Genomic DNA, 20,058 nt, shown 5'->3' on the forward strand with positions numbered 1-20,058 from the left:
GACACACAGATATAGGATTATATCGGCATTTTAATGGATAATATAATTAATTTGGCATTTGCTTTGTGTGCTCGCTCTCTGTCTCTCTTCCTCTTTTATTAACGTTTTGTAAGCAGTTAAAAAAAAAATAATAAAAAAAAAACCAAAAATGGCAGGGGAAAAAGGAGACTTTAAGGCGTTGATTTGCAGCTGTCAACAATCTTGCATGCGTAATGAAATCTTAATTTTTTTTGCAACATTTGAAACATTATAAAGAGTCAACAAAAGCAGCAAGAATAAAAATAATGACATACACACGCACACCAGATGTGACAAATAAAAATCGATGTGACAATAAAAAATTAAATTAAATATAAAGAAATAAGAAAACTATGGTAGCTTAATTGAAATACTCTTCAAAATTATTCTGCAAATCTTTTTTATAAGTTAGTTTCATATATTTTAACAAAGATGTTTAGAATTTGCAGTGCTACCAGGTTTACAAATGCAACAAATCACTGTGGCCATATTTTTAAAATTTGACAACTCCTTCTCAATACAGTTTACAATTAATGCATTTCGAACTAGATAATTTGTCAAATTGCACTCTGATTTCTGATTCGCAATGGCAGCAAATTAAAATAAAAAATAAAATAAAAAATAAAATAAAAATATATATGTAAGAATTTAAAGGGGGGACGACACAGCACTGGTAGAAACAAAAAAGTTCAAGCACTTTACAGGTTTTGCCTCCCTGCTCCTGCTGCTGTGGCTTTTTGGGGCCAGTTGATTTCCATTCCATTTTTATTCTGTTGTTTTTTAACTGAACTTTTTTGTAAATTTTGCTTTTATTTCACTTCTGCTGTACTTTTTCTCTGTAATTGCGGCTTTTTCGTTGTTGTGTCTCGGGCGAAGTGAAACAAAGTCAAAAGTTAAACGCTGTTGACACTTTTCAGTCGCTGAATTTCAATGGGATTTTGTTGTTGTTGTTTTATTTTTTGGGCATTGCAGTTCGCAGGTGTTAAGCAGCGGTAGCATTTACAACGGTAATACAACGGCAGACCGACGAGCAAACAAACAAACAAACAGCTGCGCTTATTTGTTTAATTCCGTTTACTTGGATATTAAAAATGAAATTTGAGCGAAAAAAAAAGAAAACAAAGAATCGAGTTCGACCGCAGCCAGAATTCTTTTTCACTATTTGCTTTGGCATGTGCAACGCACTCTGAATTATCAGAAGAAACATAATAACAATAAAATTAATAAGAAAAGTCTGAAAAGAAAGCCAAGCCTTCTATAAACAATCTACAAAGACGTCTGGCCTGTCTTCGGTTTCGAAACGCCGGAATTATACATTTTTCAAACAAGAAACCTAAGCTATATTTCTATAAAATAATTCTTCAATTCAAAATGTATACAATTTTATTCAAAATTGTATTCCATTATTAAAGTTTTGTTTCCAATTTTATTTTAACAAGGGTACAGTTCTTTCAACAGCTTAACCTGTCATATATGTAAAGATGTAAAGATATAATGGCACATGTGTGCCCCCCTAAATAAATATATATATTCAGGTATAATCAATGTCGGGGCCTATATTTAGATGGCAATGCATTTGTTTTGGCTAGCAACGCTAGGCATAGGGCTAAGGGCCACAACAGAAACAAATGAAATGCTGATCCAAAGCATAAATCGAAGGAGGGAAAAGGTGTATGATGCAGGTGGGGGAAGTACCTTGCCGACAGGTGGGCCACACAAGAAGAGGAGGCTGATGATGAGGGGGGGGGGGGGGAACGAAGAAGAAGTTGGTTAGTCTTCGCAGTCTCCACTTGAAAATTACTTAACTTTTATGAGAGAGAGAAAAGAAGAGAGAGAGAGCGCCGAAAACACAAAAGAAAAGTCAGGCAAAGAAGAAAGAGGCAAACTTCGCCTCGATTTTCGATTGCATCAGTTTAGAGACCGTCACAATTGCGGTCAAAAGCTTAGGAGTTTGCACAAATAAATTAAGGATGCCTCAAAGAAAAAGTTTTTCTGAAAAACAAAGAACAATAATAAATAAATTATAATTGAGATAACATGCTGTAAAGAATGTTTTTAAAATTAAAATTTTTTAAATGCAGTTGAAAATCTGTCGTTATTACTGCTTGTGGTTTTTAGTGATTATGATTATTATAAACTATTTGGGATAAGAACCATAATACTAGCAACTAGCAAAACGTGTACTTTTGAAGTCATTCTTACGCCATTTTTTATTTATTTATTTATTTTTTTTTTAATATTTTTATAGACATATTTTTTGTGATTACCATTTTTTTAACCCCAACTGCATGTCTCAACGAAAGAGAGTTAAAATAAGAGCGATGACGGCGACTTGCGGCGAATTTGATGGCAACAGCAACAAAAGCAACATCACAGTCACAACGGTAACAAGGCAACCGAAGCAGCAACAGCAAAAGCAAAAGCAGAAATCAAAAAACAAAAAAAAGCAACAGCAACAACAACAGCCAATGTTGGAGCATTTAATGACTGCATGCATGATTGATGAATTGATAAGATTTGGTTAGTGGAATCGGGTTGCGTTGCCGAGTTAAGTTGAGTTTGGCTGGCACGGAAAGCGTATTTGGGTCAGCGAAAGGGGCGTGGCAAGACAACGTTGCACGCAACGCAACGCTCCACGCTCAACTTTCAACACTCACGCACACGCTCGCCTGAATACAAAAAACAAACAAAAATCAAAAACAAAACTAACTATAAAAAAAAAATGAACAACTTTTATAAATTTATGAAACTGATTAAATGGCACACGATTTAAAGGAATTTTTAATGAAAAATAAGCACAACGATAAGGAATTATATTAGTAATTTGTAAGTAATTTTGTTAAATCATTTTAGTAATAAATTTATATATAGGTAGTCTTGTGATGCTGGTTGCTTCCTCTGAGTTTTATATACAATTTTGATTGGGATTTATTTATAAATAAAAGTAAAAATCCACCAGTAAACACAAATAAAGTAAATATTTTATTCAAGAGTAACTTCTCCCAAAAGTTTAAGCACGCAATGGCAATTTGGATTTCATAATTTCAATATTATTTAACCACGGAGTGGTGGTGGTGGCGCCGCCCCCTAATAACATTACGTCACGTAATGCAGCGCCTAAGAGTACGTAATGTTTCTTTGTGCTCGCTCTGCCAGCAGCAACATGTTGCAGTTGTCAACGCAGCAGCGGCAGCTACAACAACAACAGCAACATTAGCAGCTGCTACTGCAGGTTGCAGGTGCCAAAAGGAACTAAACTCACCACAGCGGCAAAAGCCAAAAGAAGAGAGATAGAGAGGGTGATACAGAGAAAATATGAGCAAGAGAGAGTGTCAGAGAAAAAGAGAGCAAGAGCTCATTAAAGCGGCATTTTATTCAATTTTCCACATTTCTTAGACTGCCTTTGCTTTAAATTTGTTTGAATTTTCTGGGATTTTTATTTAATTTTCCCAAAACATAATCCAATTGGCTTTGGTAGGAGTTACTACTGCTTGAAAAGCGTTTTAAAGCTTTTCTTTTATTTTATTTCCCGTATTTTTTTTTGTCTTTAAGGGGGTGTGAGTGTGTGTGTATATGTGTTGAGGTGTGGTTTGTAAGTATGTGTGTGTTTTTGCTTGGGCTTTTCTCCGTCCTTCCTTTTTGTTGTTGTCTGCGGGGGTGTCGCGTCTGCCTCCGCCTCTGGCCGGCATCGACGTCGCTGCCTTTACGCAATAGGCGCTGCCGATGACGCCGACGTCGACTGCGACGCAATGTGACGCGACGGAGCTACAGCAACAACGACAACGAAGGCCAAACGAGCCGCCGCCTCGTGGTACGTTCGTCGGGTGGAAAAGGGGGTGCCGGGGTGTAGGCTTGGCCCAGACAGACAGACAGGGCCAAGGGGGCGGTGGGTTCGGCGAAAGGTGAGACAGAAAAGGAGAAGAGAAAAAGAGGTAGGAGGAGGGTAAATATAAAAAGTAAGGGAAAGAGAGACTAGAAATTTCAATTGTCCAAAGGCCAGGCTAACTGTAAGCCGTAAAAAGATAAAACGTCCAGAGAAATTTTAAATAAAATATAAAGCTTAAGCAAGTCACATAAAAAATAATAAAAAACGCTACATTTTGCTATAAAGCATAAAGAAACTTATACAAAAACCAATATAAAACTAAGTTTTCCAACTCAACAATTTTTAAATAATAAAGAAATATATTTATTAATAAATGTATATTATTTTTTAATAGGTAAGTTAATTTTTGGAAGGAAATCTTAATCACGTTTTTCGTTATTTATTTTTTTTTTAGATTTAATATCGCTTTTTAAAACAAATCTGTGATTCCCCAAGCTGTACCCCGAGGGCCAAACAACAACCCCTGCGCTCTTGATAATTACTCTAAATCCCAAATATTTTTAAAAATACTAGAATTAGTAAGCTCAATATCCAACAAGATGGGATTTATTATGCTTTAAGATCCTCTACTTCTCTTTCTTTTCAGTTACTTCTTAGTAATTTTGGACCCTTCCGCTGTTCGCTTTAATACCGCCTGTGTTCGTGGTGGGGGGTTTTTGGGGGACGGGCGAGCATTCAGCATTTCCCAGCTATGTAATTTCAAACCGGGAACCAAGTGAATTGCCCTTTGTTGTCATAAAATTCCACCACCTTGCCGCAGCATTGCCCAGACACACACACACACTGTCATAGATTTATATGGTAAAGACACTGGGAGAAAATAATAGGCCTAGTAAAGTCACATGTCCTGTAAGTTTTATATTCTTTATACATTTTTAAAAATATTTACATCTAAGATTAAGGTTTTAGCTAGACTTTAATTTTATATTAATTCTGTAAATATTTACATTTCCTGGTTTCCAGTTCCTCCCAGTGTAGCCAAGTGTGTATTGGGCATGCTGCGTAAATTATTACGTTTACAGCCTAGGAATAAGGATGGGAAAAGGAAGCGGCAAAGAAGAAGAAGGCTCAGGGATAGAGAGAGCATCACTCGAACGCACATAGGACGCGCGACAAGGACTCCCTTGCTATTCCACTCGCTCTCTCGCCTCTCCATCTCGCCCTCTCGCTTATTCTTTTACACATGACGCCTTTTGTAGTCAGTGCACAAGGGTAAAAGCCTAAACACCAAGAAAAATAATAAAAGGAGAAAATCTCACATGCCAAACGGACTATAGGAGAGAATCAGAGAAAGAGACAGACAGAGACAACCAGAGAGAGAGAGAGAGAGAGAGAGAGAGAGTTGCATTGGGAAAATGAGCACGAGATTTTTCAGGCCAGCAGAGAAAAAACCCAAGGGTCAAATGGCCACAAAAAAATACAAATGGGGGAAAAAAAAAAAGAAAAACGAGGCTCGAAAAATAAATGTATGAGGGTGTGTATGTGTGTGTGTATCTAAAAAAAAAAATGCCGTCTAAATGTCTGGTCAACATTTTTGGGGCTAACACTGGTAGGTAGAAGGGTGGTGATGGGGCGGGTTTTGTCTCCCCCCCTCCCTTCGAGGACTCCAAGGGCAACTGTACCGCCCAACGCCCCATTTTACGCCAAAGGAAAAACGAAATTAAAGGAAAGCCAACGAAGAAAATGGGTAAAATGGTAAAAGACATTAAAACAAGGCAGGGAAAAGCTTGTCTTGCCTAGAAAATGCAGAGACAAGTCACAATAAGATAATATTGACTTTAGAAGATATTTAAAAGAACTTGAATTTCATGGAATAGTTATAAACATGTAAGACTTAATGTAATTATAATTATCGAATAAGTTTCTGGAGACCTTTAAAAAGTATAAGGAAATTCTATTTCAAATATTTTAAATCATATTCTATAAGGTTTATAAAATCAAGAACAGAAATCCGGCAAGAAACTATTCACAAAGAAAGTTCTACAAAGAACCAAGAACCGAAAAGATATCTGAAAGATAACAGGCCTAGAGGCAAATATTGTATCATGCCATCCATATCAACAACCCTCATATCTATGCCCCAAAAAAAATTCCGGCTTTCCCACCCCTTTCTTTTGAAGAAGTCGAGCGGAACCCAAAACTCTCTCAACCAATAAACGATTGCATAACCTTTTCTTTGTTGTTGCCTGGTCACTTGTTTCCACATTCACATCCATTTCCATTTCGAATTCAATTTCAATTTCGATTTCGATCACACGGAAATGTCAGGCAACTTGAATAGATATAGATGATTTGATTTGTTCTCTAATCTAGTTTTAGCCATGAAATAACTTGTATGTTGAATTTTTGTCGGCTATCCCCATAGATAGACCCAATATATTATTATATTCTTTTTTAGTTTCAGTTTTATTATTGGTCTGATTCTACTTTGTTTTTATTTGTATTTATCGGGAAAAAGCTGAAACGCGTTTAACGAGAATGAGAGAACCTGAAACTCTCGACAGAAACCGAATATTTTTCGACGCTGACGAATTATTTGCCGAAAACATGAGGAAGTGTTTCTCATATTTGCTTGGCTTCGTCTAGTGTAGATACAGATACACACACCAGCTGCTGCTGCTGCTACAGATACAGTTGGAAACGTGTTAATTAATAGAACTGTAGATTGTAGAAGATGCCTCTCTGTGCGCGCCTCCCAGAACTAGATAAATTTTTCGGTGGGTTGACAACAGCAACTACATGTGATTGACGGGGCGGGGGCACAAGCACAAGCACCATATGCGAGGGATGAAGGTACTGCAATTGACACTTGGGCATTCGCATCCATAAGATACGTGCCGTCATGGAGGGTGGGTGTTACTGTGGAAAGCGAGCAACAAGAAAAAGGTGCTGCTGACCCGCAGACAATCTATTCTCTCGCCAGGAAAGCATCCCTATCAATCTCTTTTACGTAATGTATTTTCCAGGTATTTTGTATTAATGGAAATGGACAAATATGGAAAAAGCCTGAATCGTGGCTATAACAGAATTTTTTGTCCGGCTTTTCTAAGCCTTTTTAAAGTTTTTTTCTTTTAATATTTTTAATATTAACGAAAAGGGAAGCGTAAAAGATAAGCAAGACTACCCTTCGAAACTTTTACTTAACCAGGCCTCATTGATCCTTGTGTATATATATTTTTTAAACTTAATAAGGGTGTTTAACTCTTTACTGCAAAACATTAAATTAGCCTCTCGGTAAGTTTAAATTCACCTATAATCCCTGGTCACTTTACTAATAGCTCACCCTCTCGCTGGATGTATCCAATTTTTGGTATAGATACCATTGCAGATACTAAAACATTTAGATCCCTATCCCTTTTTTGTTTTTTGGGCCTGCACCACCGCCAACAGACTGAATGGGGCTCGTCGTGTTGCCAGTTCCGTGGGGTTGAATGCGGCACTTTGCTACCCCTAAGGCTACTTTAAAGTCAACTAATCCCAACTTTGATTACCGAACTCGCACACACACACACACCAGATATATATATATATATATATATATATATATATATATAAATGTATGTATATAGACACCCACATAGCCATAAAAAAAGCGGCCGCCACAGCCTGGTGCACCATCATCAACACCAGCAACCACAGCAGCCACCACTTTGCCAAATGGGCGATGGGAAAAGCGGAAAACAGAAGGCAGAACGCAGAACGCAAAACGCAGAAAACAGAATTTCCAGCCCAGCTTTCACTTGAAAGAAGCTTTTCCTTCAGCCCCCGTGCTGCCACATTTAGCATTGCCCATAGAGAACCACCCACATGGCAACTTGGGACTTGGGGTTGCAACCACCAACCGCCGTCGCCGACGTCGCTGTTCCTGATGACTTTCATTAATTTCCGGCCGAAAAGCTGCACCACCGCAAGGGAAACGGGGGATTAGGTCGGATGGACGCCTGCCTCTCTGGCCGAAACTGGCGATGACCATATGGTATTTTAGACCCGAATGCGGGACTCTTTTTTTCTGGCCAGGTTTGTGTTCTATACAAAAACATAAATATAGTATGATGAAATGGTAAACTTATTTTAAAAATATTTTGAGCTAATAAATCAAAATTGTTTACAATTTGATTACAATTTCCCGGGTTAACTAGACTTGGAAACACTTTTCGAAAATAGGCCTGGCATCTACGAAAATAAATATCTTTTTATCTATGTATCTATGCATTTACTATATGTAGCTATGGGTTATGGCGGCGGCAAATCCATTCAGGACATGCTGTCACCTGCAGTTGTTTAAACATCCCCCCAGCCCCCAAAAACCTCTTCGGGCGATTTGGTTAAGCTTTTGTTTTTTTTCTGTTTCTTTTTCAGCAGGGAAATCGAGGAAAAAGGGTTGGAAAATGAAGAGAGATTCGCAGAAAGGCAGGGCTGCTGGAAAATCGATGCCAGCAGCAGCAGCAGCTGAAAACGCAGCTCTATAGAGTCACAGCATCGCATTTGCATGAAGGGGGCGTGGCAGGGGCCGCAACAAAGACGAATTAAACAAAGAAATCAGCGGAAAGGAAGGGTGGTGGTGTTGTTGGGGCAGCAACAAACAACAATGAGAAATCACAGCAAGCGACTAAAAATAGCAACTAGAGAGGTGGCAGGCAGCAAGAGGCAAAAACTAACAGCACGCCCCCGCAAATCAAACCCCCTCCGACAACCACCTACGATAGGTATAAAAATAGAAAGATATTAAGAAATAAAGCAACGAAATTGAATAAAGAAAAAAAAAAAAAAAGGAAAAATAGAAAAATTACAGCCAAATTCAGCAAAATGCTTCTAATTTTGAACTATTGATTCAACGGGCCGACACCGGAAGACATTTTGCGAAAGGGCAAACACTGAGAACACGAATGCAAAGTAAGGCCTCGGTGAGTTAAACAGATCGGTTTGCAATTATATTTATAGATTTATTAAAGCTTAAAATTTAAATACATCCACTTTAGTTAATTAATGAATCAAATAAATTCCTACGAACAATGATGAGAAATAAGGCAAACATGTTTTTTAATTGTCTATTAATCTGTAATATTTTTGAAATGTTAAATATTTTATGGTACAAATAAAAGCAATCTTAAAGTAAAAGTTAAGTTATTAAAAAAAAAAATTTTAAGTCCCAGACAATATCTTTTTTTTTTTGAAAACGCAGAAGCCCCCTCAGATTGCTTGACTGAAATATTAGTCCTTTTACCCAGATTCTGGAGAGGGATCACTGTAGCTGCACACACAGACACACACATAGATAAATTGATTTGAAAGAGGAGACGCATTCAAACGGATCTCTGGCAGCAGCAGCTTCAACAATAACAATTACGATAGCCAACAACTGCAATAACAGAGAAACAACGAAAACAGCTTTTTTGTGCCTCTTCTTACGTATGTGGGGTCTGCGCGCGCACACAAGCACAACACAGCTTACACGGACACACACGGCCGGCCGACAAAGAGAGCCAGAGAGAGCACAAATAAGTGGGAGGCAGAGAGGGCAATGCAATGCAAACATCGGTTGCCGGCCGGTCGAAGCAGCAGCAGCGACAGCGACCGATCAGAGAACGCGAGCAGCGGAGCGCAGCAAACTGTTGATGGGTGCAAAGAGGTGGGTGGGTGGAAATACTTCTCTCCGATGACGTTATTGATGCCGTAAGTTGTTGTTCTTTTTATTTTACTCGGCTTGCGTTTTTATCGCTTTTTATTCATTATTTTTCTTGCATTGAAAGTAAATGCGAGATGGATGATGACGAGACTTCCAATGGCTTACTTTTTAGCCAGAGAGCGCTTAATAATGTAAATACACAGCAAATGGAGGGAACGAATTTTAATTGTTGATTACGAAATGCATCCCCAAAAGGTTATATCTTTAAATAGATAATGTATATATATCGAGAGAGAAAGCTATAAAAATGTATAGACAAAGAAATAGATCGATAGATATATTTAGCAACAAATTAAATCGACCAAATCAGAAGTCTATATATTAATATATGTATGTACATATATACTCGTTACAAATATTTAAGTATTACATTTAATATAACAATATAATATTCACCAAAATACGTATGTAAATAATAAATGTTTTAAAATCATCGACTGAGGATTAAGCTCTATTATATATTTTCTATTCTGTTTTTTTTTTTCTGTGCAATCAATTTGCACATAATGCAAATATGTGTGGGTAAGTGAAAATTAGAATGAGTGTTCGAGTGTGCGTGGGTGGAGGATGCTGTGGTGCTGATGATGATTGCGATGATGATGTTATTCAGTTCCCTCTCAATTTGACAGCAAATGCATGTGAATGGAAGAGCCAGAATCAAAGAATCAAACGAATGCTGAAGATGAATGAAATACTTTTAAAGGGGGTTAAAAAAAAAACGAAACGAGAAACGAGAAATAGTCAAAGTGCAAAGGGAAGTCGATAATAATTGAATGAATGCAGAAAAACAAAGTTTGTGTATTCTCTATTCCGCTTTGCTGATTGATATCAATTACTGAATTCGTTAGGTAATTAAATTATCAGCAAGTCTTCGCATTCTTGAGTATGAAACTATTTTAAATATTAATATAAATATTAACTAACAATAACTTATCACTCTGCTTTTTGCAAGTGCCAAAGGAAGCTAGTCTCATTTTTAAGAACGTTTGTAACATTTTTAGCCATAAATAGATTGCAAATATTTGCAAACAAATGGAAAATGACGCTATTGGAGAGGTATTAGTCAATCCATGTGAATATGAATCAATTTTTGTGTATTATATTTTCTTAGTCACACTTTATACATTTTGATAATTGTGCTATTCAACAATGGATTTGGAATTGAGCGACTCGGTAGTCTTATATGAAAAATAACCAAGGAACCTCTTACAGATTCTCAAGTTACTTTTAATCAAGTGTAAAATGAAATTTGCTTTAACTCTGCTATTGTTCTAGCTCGTCTTTATTCCTTTTGTTTGCATTTGTTGTGTGCTTCGTGTTCGATGATTATATTTCTTCGCTTTGTCTATTCTACCCTTTGAAGGTATATTTAATGACTGCAAAATTTCGCAGAAAATTCAGAGCGTCAAGTAAAGAAAGGCTAGGTTAATCACCACCAACAAATGAATTTCGATTTGCATAAACAAGGATTTTTGATGCGTTCGTTACCCGGTCGGTCGGCCGGACGGCACACATTGGTGGTTGGTTGGTTGGGAATGGTGGAATTATTACCATGAGGGTGGTGCGACGCGTCGTCGTCCATTGACACAACCACCGAAAAGCCTCTGGAAGACGGGGAAACCAGTCTGGGCCATAAATAGGCGGCGGCCAAGTGGGTTTTATTCCTGGCATGTTTGTTCGGATTGCATCTCCTCTTGCATGCAATTTGGCACAATTAAGGCGATGAATGGATGCATCTGCCAGATACGAGATGCAGATACACAGCGGCAGACATGCAAACGTGCCGTTACCTCGGATTTGGCCACTATTTATTTTTGTACAAGCATCTTGCAGATACACTATTAGGCATAGGCATTGGATACACACACACAGCTGGCAGAAACACCTTAAATAAACTTAAAAGAAGGCGGCCAACCACCCAAAACAGCAGAGTTAAGCACACCACCACCCACTCAACTTGGCCCAGCCCAACCCATTAAATACACTAAGCGAAAACTAAAGACTAAACTATTACCTAAAGATATGCGAAACTTGTGAGGTTAAGAATTGGTAATTGTGGTTTAAATATTTACACAATTTTTGAAGAAACCATTTTATAACAAAAATATATGAATATAATTTGTCTTTTTTTTTTACAGTGCATACAACCAGACCATCCCATTCATTCAACATTTAACATAAGACGAAGCGAATTGAAACGAACGAACACACATCCTCCGCCGATGCTTTCTATTTTTAATGCCCAGCAACTTTGTTGCAACGAGAGAGCTTCGTTCTATTCCGGCTCTGTTCTATTCATTTTGTTCGTTCAGTTTGGTTTATTCTAATAACTCTTCTTTTAGTGGGTGGAAAAACGCTACGCCAGGGCACGGAACGCCAAGCTGAAAAGCTGCAGTGATGGGAAAGGAAAATTTATTGAATGCGCCAGCAGCAGCGGTGGAAAGCGACATAGAAGAAGGCAAGCAATAGGAGGTAGGAGAGTCAAAGAACAGATATACTACTGAGTTTATGCGAACAAGTTCATGATATTAAGAGTAATCACGGCTGAGTTGCAATGTTAATCCATGAAATGCGCCTGAATTCATAAAGTTTCCATCTTTACTTTAAATAATCGTTTCATGGCATAAGCACTTGAATTTAATTATGGAATTTATGAGTTGGGGTTATAAAGTTAATGAAATCAAGAGTAGTCCAAATTTCAATTCGTAAAATGTTATAAGGTTATAAAGTTATAACTTTTGTATGGCATAATTAATTGAGTTTGACTATCGAATTTTTGGTCAAGGGTTATCGGATTTTCATGGACTTGGGCCAACGCATAAACCCTGTTAGAGAAGAGGCGAGGCATTGAGGCGTGGCGCCATCTAGCGCCGAACACAGCCAAGGCTAAGGCCTGAGGCCATAAACAAATGATGAACGGGCGTGTGGGGGGCGGGAGAGAAAATGGGGGAAAGAACGCAAGGGGGTCGCAAAAGAGAGAGCGAAGAGACGACAAAATGGCAGCCAAGGGCCATCAGCAAAAGGCAGGAGCCGACGCGACTCACTTGTGGGGCTTGGAAATTGGCCAAAGGGAACGGGTACAAAGCGGAGAGCGAGATAAAGCAAGAGGAAAGGCAAAGGCAGGTGATGTGAGCTAGTTTGTGTGTATATGCATGTATGTGTGGTGGTACTTTCCCAGTAACTAAACGAGTTTCCACACATACACACGTAACACAGACAAGTCTGCCAAATTCCCAAAAATAGCCTATTTCGAAATGCAGGAATATTCAATGGGTTTAGCTTTTTACCTTTAATTAATCTTACAGGGTAAAACTTTAATTAAAGCACAGTTTAGCCCAAAATGTTATTAATCTTATTAATTTTCAAATATTTTTAAATTGTTTTCATCTTGTCACACAATTGGAAAAATCTGAAGGTGTGAAAAGTTGGCAACGCTGCTGTCCAAATCTCTTGCCACAATTGTGCAAGAAGATTGGCAACGCCGACGACGTCAACACACAAAGGGCAGGCGGCAGCGGCGACGCAAGTGAGCGACAGAAGAGAGGAGAGGAGCTCTGAGCGCAGAGCTGAGAGCTGAGAGCTCAGCTCGAGAGGCTTGTGTAACCTGATCTTCGAGCGAGCGAGAGAGGCAGACAAACACAGGCAAACAGTCAAGCAGAGCGATAGAGATGGGGCAAGCAAACAATGGAGCGAGCAGAGCAGAACAAAGCACGCTTGTCCATATTCCAAACAAGATCTCTTCTCGCCGACGCCGCCGCCTAATCAACAACGTACAAAAAAAAATAAAATAAAAAGCAACTAACAACTGCGCAGCGAAGGCAACAAAGAAAAGTGCCTCGTTTTCACCCTTAACCCATGACAACCGTAGTTTGATCAAACACACCAATGCCAGATAACAAAGATCGTTTCAAATTCAAAGAGAGAGGTGTTTTTGTTACCTATTTGTGACTAAAAACATTAAAAAGCAGCACCACCTGAAGAGAGAGGGAGATAAAGCACCTAAGACGGAAAATAAAAATTATTTCAAAATCCACCACTGTTGCAGGAAAAAATCAACACGCTTCAAACATCAAAAACTCAACATGCCAAGTTAAAACAGTCTTTCCTATTTAAGATAATCTGATTTGTTTTTAGGGTTAATTTAAACCCTAAAAGACAGTTGCAAATAGAAAACACGAATTTAAACAAGATTATTTGAAACGTATTTAGTATTTATTAAAATCTAGTTTCCATAAAAGAAACTGCCTAACAAAAGTCGAATAAAATTAATGATGACCTTGGGAACTTTTGTTTTTTGTATTAGGTAATTGATAATTATTAAAATAATTTGAATTCGAATTCGTTATACGTTTTAGTTTAATGAAAAATGAACTATACATACTATATGTACTATGAATATCTTGAAATAATATAGAAAAACAATAAACATGATTAGAATATGTTACTAGAAATCAAAATCGGATGTTTAATTAACAAATTTAATCAAATAATTACAATTTCGGAGACAGACTCCATCATGGTTTGTCGTAGTTAGCGAGGTACCTCTGTAACCCAGAAGGTAAAAACGCACGCGCCGCTACTTTATGTCGTCGTCATGGACAATGAGACCCCGAAACATTGGACTGTCGCCGATGCCCCACCTATTTCCTCCTGCTTTCAACAAAATCATGAACGTAGACGAAGAAAAAGCGCATACTAAAATTAAAACTGTTGATAATACATACTAGGGGCCCCAGGGCCAGTCTACAAAACATTGGGGGGGGGAGGTGAAATTAAAGGGAGGGTCTGTCTGCCGTCCGCTGTCCGCAGTTTGCGTGTGCGTTGCCTCAGCTTCGGCTCCATACTATTACGTAGCTCTATCTAAAGAACCCTAAGGTGGGGAGCGGGAACTGGGCTTATGTCATATAGCTAGCACACACCTTGGGAGTGCGCCGCCTCTAATCGGAAGAGGAGAGGGGGCATGGGAGAGCGACTACAGGGCGATAGCAGAGCGGGGACATCTAATCTGTTTGCATTATTCTGATACGACATTTACGTCTCCTCCGCCATTCGCACTATTCTCTAAATGCCATCATTTTCAGCGTTTAGCGTTGAGTGGGCACTGCCCATATCGAACTTTATTATTCGCACGGGCTTTAATTGCTATAATTTAAGTTTTGCAGTTCTAGGGAATGTGATTATGGGAAATTATGTACTATCAGTTCACTTGGCTTGTTTTTTCCCAGATTATTTTACATGTTATTTGGTATTTTTTTTATTTACAGAATTTGATCATGGGAAAAATAGAGTTCCACCAACCACGTGCAATCTGTACACTTATCTTCTAGTTACTATAGTAATAAGAATCTGTACAACTTGGCTAGCCAGTTTCTTTTCTAGAGTTTTTCAATTTTTGAATAATAGTTCTACATATTCAACTTAAATCCGGTTTCTGGTTTATATGGAAACGGTTTTGGGTCTCGTTTTTTCACCATCGGTTTTTTAAAGGGTTGAACATTACAAAAGACCAAGGAACAGACCTTTTTAATGGGTCTCACAGTTACGAATATGGCTTTGTTTTCAATTAAAATTATATTAGCTGACTTTACAACAGTATATAATAGTAAAAGTTCATGAGGTTTTGTACTTATAGTGGTTTTGGTATATAAATTAACCCAAGAATAGCATCTTGAAATAAGCTAGACTCTGATAAGTGGTAATTCTATCTGTAAAATATCTTGAAATAATATCTGAAAATAGTTTTTTTATTCATTTTTCAATTCATTTCATATTTCATTTTAATATTTAGATGGACAATTTTTCAGGTTTTAAGTTTGCATCTGGTCTTGGCATCATCAATATCCATGGCAACCACGTGCTCTGAAAAGGGTTGACCACCGCGTTCGCCTTCGCGTTTGTGCTCCCATTTCCCACTCCATTGTATTTCCCATTTGGCCAGTTTCCTCCTTGTGGTCGTCACCGTCACCTCTTTTTCCAGCAGCAGAGCAGATTCGTGTGTGCTTGCCGGTGGTGTTTGGTGGACGACGCCTCTGGTCCCTGCCACCTCTCATCATTCATTACCAGCAGTTCCGATGGATGGATGGCTGGATGGATGGATGGTTGGTTGGATGGTTGGTTGGATGGATGGTGGTGACTTTATAAATATGCTACAAAATGCGCCACGAAAATTCTCATTCAGTCGTGTGTGCAACATTTGTGTTGTGTTTTGGCTCAACGACTCCTTCTGATTCTGCTTTTGCTTCTTCTTCTAGCTGGTGGTGGCTTCTACACACTTCTCTGCCTCTTTTATTCGTGCCTTTTCAGTTTCTGCGGGCGTTGGTGGTTGGGTTTGGGCATTTTTTTTTTTTTTTGTTGGGATTTTTAAGAGTCGAGAGTTCAGAAATATTGGTGGTGTGAATAAGCTTTTAAGGAAAGCCTTTTTCTGTAGTTTTGGGTGGTAGGTTTTCGCCGTTATCAGACGGTTAATTCTTTTTTTTTTTTGTGGTGGGTGGCAACTATGGCTTCTTCTTCGCCTACTTATTTTTCTTCTTGTTGTTGGTACTATTTTTTAGGGTTATAAGTTAACATATGACATTCAGACAAAGGGAAGGAGGAAGAAGCTGACGAAGAAGTAGAAGCAAGCAGCACAGAGGAGAGTCCATTTTCCGAATGTCCGATAAGCCTGCCAACAACATTGTGGAAACAAGAGGGAGAAGGAGAAACAAGAGGCATAGAGGCACAAGATGTAGCAGAGGCAGAAAAAGAAGAAGCAGCAGCAGCAGCAATTTGATTGCAGAACAAAGAGACGCGCACACAAAAATCTCCGCCACACACACAAACACATACAAAACGACACACATGCGCCGGCCAGTTTGCCGGCAGTGCTGCCCACGTTGACTGCGACGCCGGCCGAGGAAGATAAAAAAGAACTTCAAGTGGAAGCAACAACAACAAGAAAAATAACATGCGCGAGACCAAGAGCAAGCGAGAGAGCAACAAAAAACCGTGACGCCATTGCCCATTTGCTTTTGTTGCTTGCTGTAAAGTGGCATAAAACAGATGCAACAACATCTCGCAGCGGCGACCGAGAAAGGGACAGCGGCGGCGGCTGCGAGTCACATTCTTATCAGTCAAGTTTTCGTCTTTTTTTAGTTAAACAAAAGCCAGACAAAGGATGGGAAAAAGAAGAAGAGGAGAGCGAGTAACGGCGAAGGGCACTGCTGCAGTCGCTATTCTCAATTAGAAATCTATTTGCAGAAACAAATACGTTCATGTGTACACACACACGCACATTATAGTAGGACTGGGGCTGAAAGGGATGGCAAAAGAAGCCCGCATTGTTGCGAAGCCTCTGTAATGCACATACACACACATTATCAAACGCATGTAAGCCAAAGGAATGCCTGACCCTTTAAAATACAATTTTCATAACTGATTTGTTAAATATTATTCAATCTTAAAATAAAATTTTTTAAATAAAGTTCCGGTACATTGCATGGTACTTTGACATTTGAATATAGGGACCTTTACTGTAGGAAATACGAAAAATGTTAACCACAAAAACAAGAATGCTTTTTCCGGATTGTAAGTTGTTGTTCTTGTTTCCTCAACCCTAACAGCGCTCCCAACAGAGGCGCTAACATTAACAGTTGCAAGTGGCATTTAACAGGGCAATGCAACTAGTTGGAACTGTCGCCCTCTCTCCCGGTTTCTCTCTCTATGCATTTTCTGCATCTGTTTTTAGTTGATTTTTTGCCGGTTTTGTGTTATGCGCACATTTTTTTCTCACTTTTGTTACGTTTTTCGTATTTTTTTTTCGTATTGTTTTTTATTTTGCTTTGTTTTGTGTAAATAACAAATTGATTATGAAATCGCTGGCAGGCTGTATGTGTGTGTGTGTGTGTGTGTGTGTAGATCACTTCCCCAACAACTAAACCACTTTGTGCGCTTAACCCTTCAGACATGCCATTTTTTTGGAGGTTATATCAATAATAATCATAATAATAACGAGAACAGCAAGCTTAGTGAACAAAGGGGTTGGAAGAGTGAGCGGGGTAGTGGGGGACAGAAACATAAACGATAATCAAAAGCATTTAACTAAACAAAGCTCTAAACGAGAGACCGAGAAAAAGAAAGAGAGGGCGAGCGAGCGAGAGAAGCACACATTAAACCGTTAAATACTTTGTGGGAGTAACGGTTGTGTGGGGAATTTCGAAAATCTGGCTGAAATTTTAGCCCAACTCGGGCAACACAGCAACAAATCAAATGCCACTTTTCATATTACTATTGGCCCAATACATATATTACCTCATTTGGCATAATCATAAGAATTTCTTGCCAATTTGCAAGTGACACACATGCGTCAAAACACACCACCGTTGTCACACCGCATAGCAAATATTTCACCACACCCCTATCTCCACCATGATAGTGTTATAGTTAATAACGCGAAGAGGAGGGATTGCGTCACTCTGAAAATCCACTATTCTTTGATCTTCTGGTGGTTAATCTTGGAATTAAACATTATAAAAGCTGTTCAAATTTTTCGTACTATGAAATATGGTCTCATTTTTGTTCAAACTATTATAATTCCGTTGAGTTCAAGAAAAGCCTTATCTTGGCATTTCTAAACCTTTTCGCAAGCTTTATATGAAGAAATACGAACAAGATATCACTGGTTTGCATATTTATTTAATTTTGTAATCCCACTACTACCCCTAAATGAATAAAGAATATATAGATCAACAACAATCAATTGAGACAATACAATTATGTTTTATGACTGAATTTGAAATTTTAACATTTAGTTTCCGCTTTAAATGATCGTTTCCTAGACAATGAACTTTGTTTGTGTAAACACCAGAATTCATTATAATAGATTTTATGCATTTAATACATCATTTAAATAGCTTGTTTTAAATCTGGTTTAAAAGGTTAAGTCCCAACAATAGTAAATTGGAACCCGCCCGGGGACCTGAAAAAATAAAAACTATGAGCTACTCACTTTTCGCGGTGCAGCAAACAGATGCGATCCTTGGCCACCTTCAGCTTCTTGGCGATGATCTTCTTCAGGCTCTCCACGCTGATGTGCGGCTCCACGCTGACGCCGAAGTTGCCACCGGTGGTGGTGCTGATGTTCAGGTTGATGGTCATCGGGGCGGCAGCACTTGTTGTTGTTGCACTCGCCGTTGTTGGGGTTGCCAAGCGCTGCAAGGCGTTGTTATTGCTACATCCGCCTCTGCCGCCGCCGACGATGCTGCTGCTGCTGGTGTGGCTGCTGCCGCCGGCGCTGCTGGCGTTGCTGCTGCTGCCACACCCAGCTGCGCTGCCGGCAGAGGATGCTGCCGCTGCCGACGCTTCGTTTTGGCCATCGGCAGTGGCCGAGTTCGTGGCCGCTGATTTATCCATGTCCGGTGTTTCTTCTTTTTTCGTGTTTTGTGATTTTTTTGTGTTTAGCGCAGGAGATGAGGGCTCTGCTCCCTCGCTCTCGCTCTCGCACTCACTGGAGGGCTCACAGGAAAAAAATACAAGAAAATTGCGGCCGATGGCGCTGGCGTAACGGCACACACGCGGCGACTGCGACTGCTGGTTCAATTTCCAATCGATTTTCTATACACACCACACCTTGCAGCACACACACACACACACACACCAACACACGCGACCACGACGTAACCAACGTAACGTAAGACAACGCAACGTACACACACACGTGGAAGAGGCTTGTTTCTATGCGAGCGGTGAGTGGTGGCGGGGCGGCCTGCGGATTACGTGAGAGCACAGCTCGGTGGAACGGAAGGCGCGCTTACGTCGCGCGACTGGAGCAAAATCTCGGTTTTTACCAGGTACGCACGCAGGTATGTTGGGGCTAAGCCGTATTCGATCCCGCACTGGCACTCGCTTGGCAACGAAAACTATTCCTGTGCCGTCTTCTGCCTTAAAAAATAGTGGTTTTTGTTTGATGCTGTTGCTCTCCACGCGTCTTTTGCTTTTCAGTTTCTGCTGCACGACGACACACACACACACACACCTGGCCCGGAGAGTCTGACAAGTCGAGCGGCGCCAACAAGAGGTCCACGGAAAGAAAATAATTCGAATCGAGCAATCTATCCTATATCTTGTTCAGCGACTGCGACGTCGGCGGCGACTGCGATGCGACTGAGAAACTGCGTCGAACACGGCCTTCTCCTAAAAAATCTCAAAAAGTTTACATTTTTCCCTAAAAAATCCACACTGTCGCTGCAGCGATGGCACTATCGGCCCCGGTCTGCATTATCGATTGTTTCACGACTAATATATTTCGTGTTTTGTGCAACCCTCATTTCTACGCAAGTGCCCACAGTTTACCTCAAACTTTTGAAAAAAATATGTATAGATAAAATATAGATATTGGTTATGAATTATAATAAACAAGTTTTCTGTTTAAACACTCATAGATTTTAATATATAAACAAAAATTATTCCGGCTAAAATCAAAATCCGACAAGGT

The 20,058-nt window shown here is 39.3% G+C and overlaps 1 protein-coding gene across 1 annotated transcript in view; it reads right to left on the reverse strand.

Moving 5' to 3' along the window:
• stx (ubiquitin-like domain-containing protein stuxnet) overlaps positions 1–19,728 on the reverse strand; it is a 36,545-nt gene extending 16,817 nt beyond the window's left edge. Inside the window, exon 1 of the mRNA XM_017173710.3 lies at positions 18,574–19,728. Coding sequence (XP_017029199.1) covers positions 18,574–18,977 — 404 coding nt within the window. The 5' untranslated portion in view covers positions 18,978–19,728. The remainder of the gene's footprint in view (positions 1–18,573) is intronic.
• Between the last annotated feature and the right edge of the window lie 330 nt (positions 19,729–20,058).

Source organism: Drosophila kikkawai, chromosome X (genome assembly GCF_030179895.1).
Source record: "Drosophila kikkawai strain 14028-0561.14 chromosome X, DkikHiC1v2, whole genome shotgun sequence".
Lineage (NCBI taxonomy): Eukaryota > Metazoa > Arthropoda > Insecta > Diptera > Drosophilidae > Drosophila > Drosophila kikkawai.